This window comes from Pseudonaja textilis, chromosome 3, assembly GCF_049901715.1.
Source record: "Pseudonaja textilis isolate UNSWEBS1 chromosome 3, rPseTex1.2, whole genome shotgun sequence".
Classification (NCBI taxonomy): Eukaryota; Metazoa; Chordata; class Lepidosauria; order Squamata; family Elapidae; genus Pseudonaja; species Pseudonaja textilis.
The window spans coordinates 159501213-159520485 of NC_141992.1; the positions used below are offsets into that span (position 1 = coordinate 159501213).

The 19273-nt window shown below is 33.8% G+C and overlaps 1 protein-coding gene across 1 annotated transcript in view; it reads right to left on the minus strand.

Moving 5' to 3' along the window:
• PRKDC (protein kinase, DNA-activated, catalytic subunit) overlaps nt 1–19273 on the minus strand; it is a 77570-nt gene that overhangs the window by 20608 nt on the left and 37689 nt on the right. The window contains exons 46-67 of the mRNA XM_087931214.1: nt 18969–19117; nt 17673–17810; nt 17442–17561; nt 15760–15903; nt 15301–15452; nt 14271–14399; nt 12996–13107; nt 12441–12565; nt 12195–12344; nt 11513–11686; nt 9983–10081; nt 9380–9590; nt 8109–8271; nt 7577–7786; nt 6272–6384; nt 4771–4902; nt 3429–3608; nt 2846–3057; nt 1496–1634; nt 1224–1412; nt 580–804; nt 249–357 (exon numbers count right to left, since the gene is read on the minus strand). Coding sequence (XP_087787340.1) covers nt 249–357; nt 580–804; nt 1224–1412; nt 1496–1634; nt 2846–3057; nt 3429–3608; nt 4771–4902; nt 6272–6384; nt 7577–7786; nt 8109–8271; nt 9380–9590; nt 9983–10081; nt 11513–11686; nt 12195–12344; nt 12441–12565; nt 12996–13107; nt 14271–14399; nt 15301–15452; nt 15760–15903; nt 17442–17561; nt 17673–17810; nt 18969–19117 — 3375 coding nt within the window. The remainder of the gene's footprint in view (nt 1–248; nt 358–579; nt 805–1223; nt 1413–1495; nt 1635–2845; nt 3058–3428; nt 3609–4770; nt 4903–6271; nt 6385–7576; nt 7787–8108; nt 8272–9379; nt 9591–9982; nt 10082–11512; nt 11687–12194; nt 12345–12440; nt 12566–12995; nt 13108–14270; nt 14400–15300; nt 15453–15759; nt 15904–17441; nt 17562–17672; nt 17811–18968; nt 19118–19273) is intronic.

Consider the following 19273-nt stretch of genomic DNA (forward strand, 5'->3'; position numbering starts at 1 on the left):
TCTTTTTTAATATTCCTTGTATTAAAAATACAAGGCAAATTTTCATATGCTCTGATGAATTTGAACCAACTAATTCAAACAATAATTATAAACAGTAATGTCATAAAACCCCCAAACTCAAAATGGTATCCACCAGTGATATCCAAGACAATGTTAGCTATTATTTTACTAAAACAATATACTTACTACATAACAACAGCACCGTACTTTTTTGGGGGGGTGGGGGTGGGGTGGGGGAGGAGACTTACTTTCTTTACTCATAAAATTGATGAAGTCTTGTATTTCAGTTAAAGCCTGAACTGACTGCAGTTTGATCATACGGCTATTGAACAATAGTGAATCAATATTGGAGTAGTTCTGTGGGAGAAAAAGCATTTCATTTTGAATTTCTATCTGATAATCAGTGGATTTTCTTGGGTTTCTCTGATATAAACATCCTAACAAAAAAATATTATGAACCCATTTATTCCATTATTAATACTGCTGAATATGGTAGATCCATACACAGAATCTCTGAAAGACATAATACTTCAGAGTAGTTAACACAATTAGTATGATATTGTATTCATTTTGAATTACCTGCATGAACACTTGCATGGCATTTTTGACATAATATCTGGCTCTGTCAAAATCATCCTGTAAAATGTAGAGAAGACTCAACTCCTGGCTATAATACATTTCTATTAGAGCTTTCTTCTCTTCTGCTTTCATAGCCTCATCAATAAATGTCAATAAAGACTGGTCACTGCCACCATGGAAAAGAAGTTTCAACTTGCTGCGAATTACATAGGGTAAATAGGCCTCCTAAAATAGTAAGAAAATTGAAATTATGTTTTTGAGTGATAAAAACATACAGTAGCTTGGTATACTAAATTGTAAGCTCTATAAAATTATATATTTTTAAATGCAGATTCTCCCACATAAGTTTAATATTGAAACTGAGAACTCCCTCCCCCCAAAGGTTAAACCACAGTATTGTACATATTTTAATGTACTATGCAAAGCAATTCCTAGAGGAAAGGTCGATGGCACAATTAAACCCTTTCCCTTAGATCACGGGTGTCAAACTAGCTATGTCACATTGCCATCACATGACGTTCTGCGACATTTTCCCCATTCACAGAGCTGGGGTGGGCGTGGCCTAGGCATGATGCATCTGGTCTGGGGCCACCAGTTTGACTCATAAATATCTGTATATCTCTGTATATATTTTTTCTGAAAACCTGGTAGAATGGATCGCTCCATATTTTATTTAGATCTGCTGGTTGCCCATTATCAATGTTCACAGTCAAGCGATATTCCAGAGATTTCCATTCTGTCAAATGGTTGTAGCATTCAAGAGATGCAATTTTCCAGAAATCCTTTTCTGCTTCAGTTGGCTCATCACCAGGCCAGTCTTGTATAGAGAGTGCCTACCGAAGCAAAGAAAGTTGAAGTTTAGCAATTAATCCAGAGATGTCCTTGAAAATGTTGTACTTTGTAAACATAATTGTACCTTATCATATAGCTTAGCTGCTTCAGCATAATCACTTTTTGCTTCAGCTAACAAAGCATTGTGGGTAATTTCATTTGTTCCAATCTTTCCACTAAAAATACCCCGGAGAACATCATAATCTCCAACAGATCGATAAAGCCTAGACACATTTGAGAGGGGAAACTTCAAATTACTAAAATGATTCATTCCTGAAATCAATGAGGCTAAGCTAAGACACAGATAAGGACAAATTTCATAGCTCAGGATACAAAATTTTCTGTATTCATACTGCTCACATAATACATACTACCATCATCATCAGTTTGTCACCTTAGTTAGCAAATCCTTTTCGGTTTGAGAAAATAAAAGTTTGATGATTGCCAAGATCAAGTGATAGCTAGCAGGGGAAAAGCTGTTCTGAACTAAATTGCAAATATATGCATATCAGTGCCTGACTTCAATTTATAATCTCCACCCAATTATATAACTTCATAATAGCCAGTTTATTACAAATACAATCAAGTCTAAAATCACCCTTACCATACATGCTTTTTCAATTTTCTTCTATTTCCTAAACAATTATCATTTCTTAAATGCATGAATTGTGTGACTCTCTGTCAATCAATTCTAATTCAAGTAGCCAGTAGGCTCATTTGGATCTTCCCTCATTCAAGAGATTTAAACTATTTATCTTTTCCTTTAATCTCAGTTTTAGTCAAGCCCAAAAGTTGCTAAACTTTTAACTAAAGCTAGGTACCCTGGGCAGAAGATGTTTTAATAATTTGCAACTAGGTAGGTTCTCCAAACTGAATAACTGTGTTGCTTGGTATGTCCAAATAAAGTTTCATACTAAGGACCACTGAATCCTTTTGAGCCAATCACAAGTTGGATACAGCCATGGTTGCACTGTCTTTGCCTATTGTATTTGATGCCCATGAATTTCTGACCTTGAGTTCCATGAAATAACATTCTAAAGTCACATCTTTAGTATAGATTCTCCATATCTTTAATTTTTTTCTTTGTAGTAGTTAGTAAAAAGTTTAGCATTTTTGTACTGTATTTCAAAGTCTGTTTTTTGCAGTAAGGCTTCTAATACAGTGCCACTTCTTACTCAATACTGGATAACTCAAGGTATGTTTTATAAATGGCTAACTGTATAGAGATTCTTTATCATTTAATTAAAATCAAAGAGACAGAAATTGTAAATTCAACAGTGAAAGGCAGTCCAAATTCTGACAATATATAGCCAAAGTTATCACCATTATATTAATTTCATTCGTTTCAATATTAATTTTTACCCAATCCTAAACGTATGCCCCACTTAAGAGAAAAATCTACAAACATTTTCTTTCTCAAGAAAGGAAACTTTACCTAGCAAGTTCAATCCACCTGGTCACATCAGGTGAAAGTTCTGTCTTTCCACGCATTCTTTTGGAGGGAGGCTGCTGCTCCACAGGAAAAAGGTGAACCAAAGCTTGTTCAAGAAGAAGGATGCCCATTGGTTGCTGTAAACTTGCTAAACAGCTAGTACTTACACTGTAACAATTGAGGTCTAGCAGCTCTTCGTGCAGGTAAGTCATCTCCTAGTATTAACAAAAAAACAATTAATGAAATTGATTGCATTCTGAGAACAGAGTAATATTGAGTTAGTCATCATTATTAAATACTGAAGTTTTTAGAAAGAGAACTAAAGTCTTTTACTTCTGTTTTGGGCTTCCCTAGTTTTCTTCCACTTCCCTGAAGAATGACATGACATTTACAATGGCTAGAATGCATCTACTAAGTTAATAATGCCATAGTGGTGCCTGTTTCTTCAGGGAGAGAATGAGAGAGCTGGAAAGAATGCTGGGCAGGCTCTATTGCTGGTAGAATGTGCCACCTTCATTTTTAGCTGTCTTCTACCCATAAGTATAAAAAAGAATTAAATTAACAAATATAATGTTGAATGTCATACCAGGATGCAAGCTATGAATGGTGGGAAATACAACACACTTGTGGTTAAAAAGTGATTGAAGTCATGTAACAGTTGCTGGATGATATTATTTCTTTCAGCCAGAGGCTTGGATTTTTTCATTTGTTCCAGAATTCCACTAAACAAGCTGCTGAAGAGTTGTTTAGCCAGTGTGGGATCTTTCTGTAAATTGCAGACATATAAATGATATGACTGGTTACAATATTCTGCAAAAGTATTATCACAATGTAAAGAATATGCTACTAGCGTAGGTAATGTACTGTTTCAAATTGGATGAATTTCCATATTATAACCTAAATTACACATTTTAAAATTTTGTAGGAAATATTAGACAATAACTAATAGGTTTTATGGAACCACCATAAACAATTTGTGAGTTCTTATAAAAGGCATGTTTTAAAAGGTGACAAACACTGAAGCAAATTGCAATGAAACTTGTGAAACACAATTGAATAAGAATGTATTACAAGTTACACAAAACATATTGTTTCTGCAGTCTAAACTAGAGATTATGATTGCCTGTGAAAAATCTGAAAGTGAAAGAACCAAATGAATTAAGTCATCTAAATAAATATGTATTCGCTGTTTTTTATGTTAATAGGCCAATCTCCATGGGTGAAAAAATGACTCCCACAGAACTGCTTAACAGAGCAAACAAGAGCATCATTTTCTACCTCTCTGCGAAAGACCTGAGAGGTTTAACCATCTTCAGAATCCATGAATCCTATGATGAGGATGATTTAAAAGAGTTAGGACTTCAGGCCTTTCCACTATTTCCGCTATTCTTGTCTTTGTGGCCATTGTATTTGGGGCAAAGGGGACATGTAAGACGGAAGTTGTTTTGGGCAAGATCAAATAAACCATCATAAAAAACAGTGTTTGGGTAAGCTTGACAAAACTGTCACAGGGCAGGAACTCTGAATGCCTGGTTTCTGGAAGTTGGCAAGACTGGAACTGTAAGGATCCTCCACGCTTAAACAAGCATGAAATTATTTGAACAGTCCAGCCTCTGAAGCATGTAAGAAGAACACACTTCTGGTTGTGTTAAGTAACACTGAGCAGTTGAAAAGGCCTCATATGTTATACCATATTTTAAATTTGAAATGCCCCATTTTCAGGCTTATTTCAGGGTCATTTGATTTATGGTGAGAAAACAACCCTTTATTTTTCTAGATGCAATCAGCTAAAAAAAACCTGGAATTAAACTCTTCATATTAAATGATATCCATTATCCAATTTAAACTTTTAGCATATTGTTCTTAAATTGCATTTACTAAAATTGTTTAGCTCAGAGTTATTAAAAACCCTTGATAAAATAGCCTACCTGTGCCACAGCCTGCAGGGGAGTAATAAGACTGCTATATTCAATCTGGATGTCAGGGAGATCCCCTTGTCTGTATTTCCTGTACAAAGTGATCTGAGCATCATGCTTTATCTTCAGCTGGGTTTTTATTTCCTGCAACAAGTTATCATTTTGTCACAAGTAGCAAAAAATTGCACCTCCCATAAGACCAGCCCTTCAAATTCCTAACGGTCTCTGTAATGCTGTCCTCTGACTAAAGGTGAGCTGCAGAAAAGTGGAGGCTACATACTCAACTACTGACTTATCTTTTTTCTGCCCCTTGGCTTTGTCCCATTAACTATAAGTGATGATTTTCAAGCAGCAGCACTCAAAATTCAAGAGAGGATGACCTGTGTTATAAGCTAAATTTAAGGAGCGCCTAGCTTGCTATTTTAGAGTTCTGGGCAACTTGATAGAGTCTTCCACATGCTGACCTTTTATTCTTTCTTACAACCAATCTAATGTTTCTTTTAGATGCCACTTTTTTATATATACTTTGTTTTTATTCTTTATCTTTTCATACTTTAAAGATTATTTTTACTCTATACTTTTTTAAATGACTGTACCTACCCACCTAATAGCAATAGCACTTAAGACTTATATACTGCTTCACAGTGCTTTTACCGCTCTCTCTAAGCGGTTTACAGAATCAGCATATTTGCCCCCAACAATCTAGGTCCTCATTTTACCAACCTCGGGAAGATGGAAGGCTGAGTCAACCTTGACCCTGGTGAGATTCAAACTGCCAAATTGCAGGGCAGCTTGCAGTCAGCAGAAGTAGCTTGCAGTACTGCACTCTAACCACTGTGTGGCACAGCTAATGCTAGTCTATAACCATAATAAAGATGTGATCTGATTGGACTTGCCGCTTTCAAAGTAACATTAATCATTCACACTTGCATTAGTTTGGTTTTATTACTAAATAATAGATGTTTTCCTCTCAATTAAAATGTTTATTTCCAGATCAGAAAGAGGAAACTAGACACTCATAAATTTCCATAGTCATCTTCTAACTTTATAAAGGGAAGAGGCACACCCTTTAAACCAAGCCAGGAAAAGGTAGCTTAATTAAAATACTTCTGGAACTGCTAGATACAGTACACATTTAATGGCTCCTCCACTGACCTGGACTGGATTCCTTTGAGAATGAGATTGAAGAGAATTTCAGTCTCTTGAAATTGTTCATCCCTACTGTTGTCAGTAAATCCATAAGGAATACATCAGACCTGCTTGCTCTTCATGAAATCTTCTAGTTCAGTGTTTTTCAAACCTGACAACTTTAAGATGTGTGGACTTCAACTCTCAGAATTTCCCAACCAGCATGTTGGCTAGGGAGTTTTAGGAATTGTAGTCCACATATCTTAAACCATTCTAAAGAACAATTGTATTATAATTAAAACTTAACCTTTTATAATCTACTATCAACCCATCAATTCCATGTACCAGTCAGACATATTTGGAAAATTATACATGGAAAACTAACCTTTTCTTGTTTCTGTTCAGCAACACCCTTTCTTGCATAAATCAAACTGAGCTTTTCTTTATCTTTTAAGAAGCGTCTCCGTAGTCTAAGAATTTCTGTGTGTTCATCTGTATCTAATGCATGTAGAAATAAACTCTTTTAAATCTACACAGTAAAACTATTTAAGAAATTACATATTCAATCGTTAGCCAAATCCTGGAACTGAGAATTTCTCAAATTGTATGACTTAAGATTTATAATAGGCCAGGGACAGAATTGGAATACCTTTAAGAACAATCTTATTGTCCTGCTTTAAGTCAGGTTTTATTTTGTGATTCCTTTAAAAAAAAACATAATTTGATAATGAATTGCTTAAATTACCATTTCCTTCCCACTGTTACAGTCCCATGCAATAGTTCCTGCAAGGCTATAATAGCTATTGTCGCTTATCCACTAATCTCAATTGAGTCCATGAAGGTGTTCATATAAGCGAGCAGTGCTTCTGATTAGGAACTACTTAGTAACAGTATGCTGATTTCATAAATATTCCTGTTTGGAAGCATACTCCTCTCTCCCATTTCTAATAAGGGAGAGAAGAAGAGAGGAAATGATAAATGGCTGAAAATATTTGTTCTGCAAACTTTTAAAGATATCTTGCTAAAAAAATTCTATAATGGATGCACCTGTTTCCACATTTAAAGTTAAAACTCGATTATTTCTCAGCCATTTTTTTACATAATTTTAGAAACCCATTCAGATTTCCAAAGAAGAAATCTGTTTTGATGAAATTTCCCCCATGTATTTATATCTCTGAAAGAAGTTTGGCTATTGGAAGCAAACAACTATAGATAGCAACATAGCTGCCAGCAATTTCATGGCATAAATAATTGGATTCAGGGCATAGATCTTTATGAAGACATGTCTACTAAAATCTCTTCAAACCATGTATTACACTAAATGTCATTTCACTAGTATCCTTCATATCAGTATGTACTCAATGGGGTTTTTTGTGCATTCTACAAAATAGAATTTAAAGTGCTGATGTTTGGAAAAGGAGCATGCAAATTCAGGCAAAATTATGATTTGTATTGTTGATTTACAAAGAACAGATAGAAGACATAGTAATGTTAATAAAAATACAAACCTCAGTATTAGAATTTGAAGATTTAGTATTTGTGGTGGCCTAGAAGATGTTTATTCCCAGTATAAACCTAAAACAAATTATGCTACTGCTATCCAAATAAACCCTGGTTTTGCCACAGGGGGGACCCAATTTGAGAACCACATTGAAAGGACAAAAAGAACTAGGGTAACAGCAACAAATACCTTTACTTTTATTGTCTACTTCATCTCCTGGCAAACCTTGTCGTTTTTTCCCAAAATTAGGACTTAATGGCTTGAATGCAGTTTTGTAAGATCTGTCTGTTCTTTTTTTAATGAGCAACATGGAAACTGACTCAGAAGAGGAAGGAACTGTAGAGTTTGTAAAGGTGTCAACACTATTTCCTATTAGCCAGTTGAAAGAGCTTCTTCCACCTGTAAAAAGAGCATAAGAGCTCAGTTCAAGGTATGTAAAAGCAAGTTGCTTCTTTCCAGCAAATATTTTCCTTTACATTGTCCTATTACACACTAAAGAATGACAACAAAGTATCAGTTTTTGATAGAAAAACTGAAATGCAAGTGTAATATTTGAAGTGCAAAGACGTATATGAAAGAAACATATATCCAGAAACATATAATTCTGCACTGAATTATTCTTTAGTGCAGCAAAAACATAATCATAATCATATGTCCTTTCTGGTTCAACAATTTCATTATGAGATGCTAATGCTTTACAGTAAAGGTGTAAGATACTTACTGATATTCTGGGTGGGAGTAAATTCAAATTGTTGCTGAGTAGCTCTTAGCTGGCCACCCAAATATCCTTCCTGTGTAATGGCACTTTGGGAAGCCCGAGTCTCCACAAACATCGGTGTAAGAATAGTGCTTCGATACCGCCAATTGGAATCAATTACAAAATCCTGGAGAACAAATATATGAAATACTTGAAGCCATCTTGATATCATCATTCTGATATCAACACCAACATTATAATCCTATGCAAATATATTCTGCAGAATCCTATTAAAATCAGAGAGATTACTAAAATTTTCACATGCTTAAGCTGTATTATTTTTCTAATGATTATACTGTATATTTTCAGTTTATTTTTAAATATATCAAAGATCAGTATCTGGGGGAAAAACAGATAATAAGTTTGCAACTTACCCATTTGACTTTTACTTAAAAGAGATTCATTCCTAAAGATGATTTTAAGATTTTCAGTTTTTTAAAATGATAGTGTCTATCTATTTTTATTTATTTCCCACCATTATTATTTTGATAAGTAACTCAAGGCAACTAACATGACTCCTATTTGCCTCATAACAACCATCTTGAAAGATGAATTGGGCAAAGAGAGAGACTGGCCCAAAGATACCCAGACAGCCGTCATGTTAAGGTAGCACTAAAACTCTTTTACTTTTTAGCCTGATGTCTGGCGGTTAATTTAGTTATAAATTAAAAGTATTTTATAAACATTATAGTTAAAAGAAATTATAAAGCATAGTTTGTAAACTATATATACTGTATACGGTATATAAAATCTGTATTATAGTTAAATAGTCAAAACAAAATATGTTTTGCCCATTTATTCTCAAATTACTGGCTCACATATTTGTAAAAATAGGAAAACATTATTCCTATTTTCCACATAAAAAATAATCACAACAAATTGTAGGCAGCACCTTATTAATACATGCAGCCTTTGTAAATATTTCATAGGGAAATTAAGGAAGATTTATACTTTTTCAAGATGCATGACACTTATATGGAATAATGAATAACATAATTCACCATATTCTATTTTTATTTATTATCAAGGTAAAAACAGAAATGCAGTTGCATTTTTTAAAATATAATCATCAAAATTAATATCTTTGCCTATTAAAACAAAGAATCAACATAAAATTTACTATTACTATATGATGAAATATTTTTTAAAATTATCTACTTCTGATATAAAGCATTTTAGTTTTTAAAAAATACTCCAATAATCTCTTAAAACATTGCAAAATAATATACATTCACCTGAAATTTACATTCTGAAAGTGGATATTCAAACATTTTTCTGGAATAATCTGGGCTTTTGCTGGTCATTTCAAGGAGAAAATTTGTAGCTAAACTCAAATACTGAGTTTCAATTTTGTCAGAGTACAAACCCCTTAGTAAAGACAACATGCGATCAAGAGTATTGGTTGGTAGTCTAGTTTCATCACTCCAAAAATTCCTAACAATTAATCTGTAAAAGAAAATAAATATGCAAACGTCAACTTCAAATAATCCATAGCTATGTAAATATATGAACAAAGATGACATGTCCTTATGAATGGTAGGTGAAGATTACCTCTATATTATTCCCAAATTAAAGACATAAAATTTTGCTTAAATCTAATCTTTATTTTTTTTAAATGGTTTAGAATTTATTAAGACATTCAGATTGCAATTCTATATCATTTTGAATAAACAAGATATATATTTCAATTCCATTTAAAAATTAAATGTATTACAGATGTATTACACTTTTAATACAAATGTATTACAGTAATACAAATGTATTACACTTTTGCAATAGATACAATTCAATTTTTAAAGAGAGAATTCTGATTTCAGAATAAAATTTACATTACTTACTGTAGTCCAGAATTTTCATCAATCAGTCCTTGAAGTAAACTTTCTTTTGCCACTTTCAGCAGCTGTGAAGATTCCTCATCTGCTTGACTTTCTGAATCACTGATAGAAAGAAAAGGCACGCTCTACTAAACGTCAGTCACTCACACCAGAATATTGATGATGGTTTTCACCAGATAAAATATATTACATGTGACCCTTAGAATAATAATAAATAATTAAGAAACAGGAAAAAGCACTTTGTGGGTTTACTTTATATTTAGATAAGGTTGTTAAATAATAGCTTCAGCTATCTCTGTTGGTCTAGAAGGGCTTACAAACTAAAGCTAAACAAAGAAAAGGAAATGCTTTTTGTTCCCAAAAGAATATTCATCTCAAGATGAACACCAAATTATTTCACGTGCCCCTTTATCTTGTTCCTCATCTGGTTTTAAAACCTTTGCCTGTTTAATGTCTCTGTCTCACATTCCTTCACTCCGCAACATAATCTCTAATAGAGATTATATGTTTTGAGGTTCTCACCAGTTTTTTTCAGCTGTACTCCATATTCTTTACTTCAACCCTTCGTTATCTCCTCCAGCTATTGTTCTCTGTTTTTTGCAATTAAATACCTTGCCTGTTTCTACCAATATTTGTTGAGTGGCCTTTCTATTCAATTCTCAGACTCCTTATTTCTGACGATACTCCTATCATTTTTCTGATGTTGTAGATTTTATGAGAAGTTTTTCTACTTAAGCCATTCCTCCTCCTTCCATGAAAGTACTGAAAAACCCAAGATCACAGAAATTTGGCAAGCGGCAGTTAAGCATATGCATGAATTCATTCACATTCTCCAGGATGTTTCTTCCTAAAGGGTAGGTTTTGCACATGGCTATTACACAAGTGTATATGTGATGATGATGACATCCTTATAATGTTAAATGTCAAAGCCTGAATGTACATGACATATACCCATTATTTTGAATTTTCTATAGAAGTGAAAAAAGAGAATGAAAGAGGCAGCTGTCTAATGCAAAGTACATCTGAGATATCTAACTGCATTTTCCAGCTTTCTCCCACTTTAGCTGCAAATTTGCATTTCGGCAGAAGTGAGAGATCTGCAGAATGAGTATGACCCAGGCCTTCCCAATGCAGTTTCCAACACTTTTTTTCCTTGCTGATCTGGGCAAAAATAACTGATAGATATTCAACCATGTAGAAATGAGATATCGAGGCATTTTGCTCTGCGGCTTTCCCAACTGTAAGACAGTTAGATGAAAATGGGAGGAGGAAGGAGACAATTTTCTTTGGTAGGAGGAAATAAAAATAAGGAAAAAAGAGCCTGATCAACTCTAGTTTTTCTTTTTCTGGAAGAAAGAATTCTAATCAATGCCTATTTTACAGCCTAGGTATTTTGTTAGATAGCACATACAAATATATTAAATTAAATTATGTTGCAGACCAGAGAGAGAGAGAGAGAGTTCTAGCATCCTGGAAAACTTAAAATAGCTTCAGATTGTTTATTTACAATAATATCAATGCTTGAGTGTTTACCTGTAGTTATCGTAGATCCACATGAGCACATCATACATTTGGCCCCGACATAATGGTGAAGGATGAGAAATAAATCCCGTTACTGAAGGAAGTAGCTCTAATACTTCAGCTGGTTTCAGCTTAGGTAACATCTTGTACACAATATTTAAGCATATCCTTTGCCTTTCATCGTCTCTAAGGGGAAAATGAATCAAACACCTTTATTGTCTTCATTACTCATCATAGGGAATTGTATCAAATGGTCTATTGAAACTGACAAAGGACATAATTCCAACATCTATTATAGGCAAAATGTCAAAAACAACAACACCCACACCCTGAGCTATTCCCATTTTCTTAAGTGGAGTTTGTTGAAAAACATTTAGAATAGAATAGAATAGAATAGAATAGAATAGAATAGAATAGAATAGAATAGAATAGAATACTTTATTGGCCAAGTGTGATTGGACACACAAGAAATTTGTCTTGGTGTAAATACTCTCAGTATACATAAAGAAAAGATACATTCATTAAGAATCAAGAATCATAACATACAACACTTAATGATAGTCATAGGGCACAATCAACAATCAAATCATACTAGGAAACAGTCAATATAAATCATACAGATACAAGCCACAGAGTTACATTTTAATATGGACTATTCTACCAAGAAATAATTACAAACCATGCTATCCCTCACCTGTGGCACATGACTTGGATGAATTCCTTACTCTTCAACTCTAAGTACATATCAGGTATTTCTTGAGCACGGCACATGACTACTTCCAAGCAGTGAGTTTTCATTACTCCATGAAGTTTTGGTAGCAGAAAGAAGACAAAACTCATAAATCTTCCCATGAACAAAAAACCAAAAGTACAGGAAGTTATACAAAGCTATTAAACTCATAATCCCAACAGTACAATACCATTCATAATTCTAATATACCTATCAGCAAGAGGAGGGAAGTTCTTTGTGATTTGATTCAGGCATACAATAAATTTGTCATCTCTGGTATTCTGATGCAGCTTTAATTGTTTTATGACCATGTCATAAATTGGACCTTCAAATGTCTGAAAAAATGAATATATGTGAATGTTAAAAATTTAACATATTGGCCACATATTTTGGTAATAATTAAAACTACTGCTGCTAATTGAAATTTACCTCCTCAGTTCTTCTTTTAGGAACATTTCATAAAAGCTACTATGGGATAGCCAGATTTCACTTTACAAACTTGTTACTAACAATTGCAGTGATTCATCTAATAATAAAAGATTGTAAAACTAGGCAAAACTCATCAACAACTGTGTAACTTAGTAACAGAAATTTTGGGCTCAATTGTGGTGATAAGCTGAGGACTACCTGTATACTAACCAAAGCATTTTAGGTACTAGCATTAAAGTCAAAGTATTTTAGGTACTAGATTAAAAACTAAATTGATTTAAAAAGCTAACTTTTTAATTATAGCATAATAAAACATAAAAAGCATGTTATCCTCACATTTTCTTTCTCAGCAATGTACTGAAGAATGAGTCCCAATACTTCAGCAGCAGCCACATATACTTCCTTGTATCTTATCAGAGCGATGTTGTTAGACAAAGCTTGGAAATATCTAACATAAATGAGAAATATCATTTAGTTCTCACAAATGCATATTTATTCCCCCGACATATATTAAAATATATGTTTTTCTCACTCATTTTACATTTAATTGCAACAGGATGATTTACCAAATGTTTAGTGCACACATGTAATTTAAGTGTAAACTTAACTTTCAACTACATCTTGAAATGTTCAGATAAAGTTTGAAGAGCTCCAGAGCTATATATCTCTCTCTTTTACATTTCCCAATTCTATTATAAATTTTCTAAATTTAAGATGGTTAATTTGCATTCATTGAAAATCATCCCAACATCCCATTGACCTCTTTCCCATGTTTGAAACATGTCCAAGCATAATATTTCTGAAACACGTCTATAAATATGAAATATTACAAAAAATCAATCAAATTCTTCAGGAAAACAATTGCTAGTAGCTGGTAAAATACACCACTCAAAAAAATAAAGGGAACACAAAAATAAGACATCCTAGATTTGAATGAATGAAATATTATTAAATACTTTGTTCATTACATAGTTGAATGTGCTGACAACAAAATCACACAAAAATTATCAATGGAAATCAAAATTAGCAAACCATGGAAGTCTGGATTTGGAGTTACACTCAAAATTAAAGTGGAAAAAAACACTACAGGCTGATCCAACTTTGATGTAATGTCCTTAAAACAACTCAAAATGAGGCTCAGTAGTTTGTGTGGCCTCCACTTGCCTGTATGATCTCCCTACAATGCCTGGGCATTCTCCTGATGAGGTGGCAGATGTCTCCTGAGGGATCTCCTCCCACACCTGGATAAAGCATCCCCCAACTCCTGGACAGTCTGTGGTGCAACGTGGCATTGGTGGATGGAGCAAGACATGATGTCCCAGATGTGCTTAATTGGATTTAGGTCTGGGGAACTGGCGGGCCAGTCCATAACATCAATGCCTTTGTCTTGCAGGAACTGCTGATACACTCATTTAAAAGTGACCAAACCATCAGCCAGAAAGCATAGGAACTGAGAAGTTCCCTTTATTTTTTTGAGCAGTGTATATGTCATCATTTGTTTTACAATCTATGCACCTGAAGCACATCTCCTATTTTCCTAACCTTCTTCTTAGCGAAAAGTTTTACGATCAGTGTACCTCAGCAGGAATATTAGAAAGTTGTAATTCTTACCTTATACTATCTATTTCACACTTTGGATCATATGGAGGTAAATTATTAGCAAGAACAATTCCTAATAATTGAATCCCTACTGAATTGTCTTTTGTATTAGGATCACCAGAAAATAGTTGAAATATTATCCTGCAGCAAGCAAAGACACAAATGAAGAAACTGAAAATAACAAGTAACTATTGGTATCAATCAAAACTATCAGGTTAGTGTTTTGTACTGAGAAAGAATAGACAGCAAAATATTGGTCACTTAATAAGTGGAATCACTCATCACAATAAGTCATAAAGTTTACCTAAATAGAGATTGTTAACAAATTGGACAAATTACTATAACATAATAAGCCACAAATCATGAACAATACCTGGGATTACTTATCAAGCTTAGTCACCATAAACAAATAATTTAGTGTGATGCAAAAAACATAATCCTTATTAAAATATTTTCTGATTTAGGCATCTAATAAAAAAGCCAGTATCCCAGATGAAACTGAAGCCTTGGTTTAGGGCTTTGGAGACTCAGTATCAAATCCACCTTAAGCCATGGAAGCTGACTGGATGATTTTGGGCCAGTCATGGGGCGGGAGACAGAGACATAAGATGTAAAAAGTTAACTGAATTTCAGTTCAAGTCACTCATGGCATGAACTTTGCATTTTTGGAATACCACTGTAGAAGCCTTTTTCCATAAATTTATTTCCCCAGTCATTCCTCATTTAATCTTCTAATGGTACTGACTCCATTATTTTAATATTTCTAGAGGAAATCATCACCCAAGTTTAATTTTCAGATATTGTCTCAAATTACCAAATAAATAAAGATTAGTCCTAGTTTATTTAAAAAGCAGATTTGACAATAGGATTTGGTATAAACCAGCAGGCCAACTACTACTGAGTTTCAATTACAGCATCTCTTGTATGACCAATGCCTAGTGGGGCTGCTATTGTACTTCAGTAGCGTGCAGAAAGTCACCCCATCTTTGCTATAGCTCTTGGAGAATTGCATACACAACCATATTTTATTGCCATCATTTACCTATAAGGTATGCTCAGACAATCCTTCCAGCACTCTATTACCGTCTTGATTATTTCCAGATTATGTCTAAATACTGCTCTTTTCTGATGAAACACATTTTTCATCAGGAACTCCAACAACCTATTTGCCAAGACTTCATCCTTTATGTTGCCCTGATATGAAAGAATTAGAAAAAGCATATTGCAAATATTCCTCTTTACTCATGAAATGACAAAAAACACGGTACCTTAATTTAAACACATTATATTCAGGCTTGCCAAATTCTCCCTGTTTAGGACTAAGAAATATTCAGAAAAGACAGAAAAGTCTTATTTTTCAACAATACAAAATTCTTTTCACCACTGTCCTATCAAGAATATATGTACTAAAGAGGGGGAGGGGAGGGGAGAGGAGAGAGAGGGAGAGGGGAGGGCTATATGTACATATGGCTGCCTTATTATAACCAAATACATTTCTTACTTTAGGAGTTGCCACATTAGTCCATGAAAGCAGAGTGACCACTATCTCCACCACCATGTAATGTATCCCTTCTCCTCCATTATCTCCAGAAACGACCAGCTGCAGTAAAGGACCAAGCCACCACTTTGCATAGGGCTGGAAAACCTGGAGAAGAAAAATCCAAGATTGCCACTGTAAAATTTGTTCCTCATTAACTTTGTTATTTACAACTAACCAAATTAAGTTATTATTTAAAATGCAAATACTCAACAATGCAAGCATATTTCATTACACAACAATATCTAAGCAGATAAATTACGTAATACATTAGGTATTTCAACCTCTGATTTACATTTATAATTAACGTAAGAGCTACCTCAATCAAACCCCTCTATTTAGTACATATCAGTCAACTACCGCCCACAATAGTACAAAATATAAAATACAAAATTCTGGTTTATAGAATGTCTCCTGAATCATCAGGTTTTACTGCTTTTAAAACTACCGTCCTTCTAGCACAACCTTTCATGAGTTCAAATATCTGGGTAGAGGGACAGGGATAAATTAATCATCACAGGGGAGATAACATTGGCCTACTGGGATGCCCATTAAGATCATAAGAATGTCCTTGTACTCTTTTATTTCATGAACAGCTAACCAAACTGTAAATTCTAATGCTGCTCATAAAGCTACCTACCAAATTGTATGGACAGTGGCTTTCTATCTAGAAGAGATACTATTTTGCCAAGGAATTACCATCCCTTACTCCAGGCTAGTTCCAGAGACTTGATAAAACTTGTGAATCAGAAGCAGTTTTTGCTTTGTTATTTTGCATCCTTGTCTGTTTACAGTCAAAATATATGCATGGTACTAACAATATTGTCTGCCCATACTTTGCTCATATGAATCATTCATGAATCCACTCCACATGGGAGATACTAGCTGCACTAATTACTTAAGAAACTAGCTAGGAATCTATACTTGCTTAGAAAATTAATATATTTCAACAAGTTGCAAAAAAAAACCTCACAAGATCAAAGACAAACTTTATTTGATATCGTTATGCCTATATTTGAACAAGAAGCTTTTTAAATTTTTGGTAACACTTGAAAAGCTTGTTATAAAAAGAATGTTCAACTGCCTCTATTTAATAAAACCACCAGAACAATTATTACAAGTAGCCTTTATATACTATCTTGTTTAAAGACTGTTCAGTTATGACAGCTGGAAAAAATCAGCTTTGTGACCAATCCTCACATCTCAGGATGTCAAGGCCATCACAGCATCCCAGTCATAGGATCGCCATTTGGGCGCTCCACAACTAATACATATTTACAACCATTGAAGCAGTCCATAATCACGTATTGCATTTGCAAGCTTTACAACCAGCTTCTACCAAGTAGAATTATTGGAGAATGTAAAAGTGAAATTGCAAGTTGAGGCCATGTGATATCTTGCTGAATGACCACAGTGACCCTCTTGATGCTGGAAGTGAAAATGACATTGTAATATGATGCTTTGCTTAGTGACTATGGTGCATAACAATGGACTTGCTGGTCGCAATTGTGGTTATTAAGCAAGGACCACCTGTAAAGTTTGGAGATTACTTTAATCTCAGTATTAGTTTCTCTAATAACCCAAAGAAATGGAAGTATACCAGCTATATACTACAATACTTTTCTCTATCATAAAAAAGAACTTACTTCCTCTGTGTTCACAATGAGTTTTGCTACAAAGAGACGAATATTTAGAGGTACAGTAGAATTTCCCAGTTTGTTGTGCAAAAACTTCATCCACGGAGGAAGTTCTGGTGAATTTGTATCCTGAATATCCCAAAAAATTACAGATTTATAAATATGAAAGTATACTTATTACAAATTAGTTTAATTAAAACAGTATTTGTCAACTCCAGAAAGCTACAATGGGATACTTACTTTTTCTACTACTGGCGTGATATTATTTCTATGCATATGTTTGAGTAGGGTTGTCATAGAAGTCATGCACTCGTGCTGATTGAGCTCATCCATTTCTAACTCCATCATATCACCTGGAACCACAGTATCTGTAATTTCCTTTTAGAATAATAATTAATTTCAATTATGTCCTTCTCTCTTTTTTGTTCAGATTTTTGCTATAACACTACCCAGAAAGAATGCATATATTATATCCTGTTATTTCAAGATGGTTTATCAGGCAAAGCTTGTATTTCTCAAAGTTGCTCATACAATATTCTTGTAGCTCTATTTTTTTAAAAGAATATGTTAGCAAGGAATTTGATTTAAATGAAATATGAGCTGGGTATTTGATTAATATTCCGTGTGATGATCTCTCACTTTAATCAAGTCTCCCCTAAAAATCCCAAACCCGAAAATGAATACAAATGAATAAGAACAATGCAACAAAACTTCGGAAAAGATGGATTTATTGCAATAATGTAACTAATAGGCTTCCCACATTCCCTCTACCTGGACTTCTCCAAAAAACCATAATGGTTTAACAAAACAAAAGCTGCTTGGCTATTTATTACATACCTAATTTATTATTTACTTTTAGGTTTTTTTGGGGGGTGGGAGGAAAATACCAATTAGAATATTCTTTTCAATCTCTATGATCTGCACATTCCATGGGCTCTATCATTTGATGTGAAAAAGAAACTTAAGCTAGCCTTCTGAAGTTTGATTAATATAGTAAAAAAACTATAAAGGCTTTTATATAGGGAGCATTGTAACTGGAGTGTTGAAAACATTTTTGTACAATGTGCAGTAAAACAATAAAAAATAATAAATAACAAACTGTCAAATTTGCCTGAAGTGGAAAATTTTGATCAAGCCCATCTTTTACCCCTGTCTTTCCTCTCACAATGTACTCAAAGAATTTATTATTATAATCAAGCTTAATTAGATAACCTAATATTAAGCATCCCTATTTATTCTGGTGCTGAGGTACTAATGTTGAAACATTCCTGTTTCTTGCAGTTGAAATCTGTCATTCAGATTTAAGGAAGCACAGAAATATTTGTAAGGATAATATGTCTGACTATTTATGGATTTAAACCTTGTCCAAAAGGAGATAGTATTTTATGGGAAAACTATATTGCTATTAGACAGCAGTTATTACATCCTTATTAAAGTATGGTTTTTAGCCTTTAGAAAATCTGACAATTTTCTATAAACAACTAAAGGAATTGTCTGGGCTAAAAAACACACTTACACATGTATAAATTAAATCACCTTTTTCCTGATGTGAGAACCAGAACTGGTAGGATCTTCAGAGCTGCGTGAAAAACTCTGTATTCCAGTTGAGAAATCAAATTGGCTCATTTCTTCACTTAAACTGCTATCTACCATATATGATGCAGACGCTAAATAGCGTGGTTCAGCTAGAAAGGAAATAGTTTGGCTTAAATAAGTAAGAAACTTCCCAATAAAAATTACCAAATCAGTTAATCAAACTTCTTTGTATGTTTCCAATAAATAATGCTAAATAAATTTTCTTCTTTCAAATTTCTTCTCTGAATTTTCTGATTTCATCATTA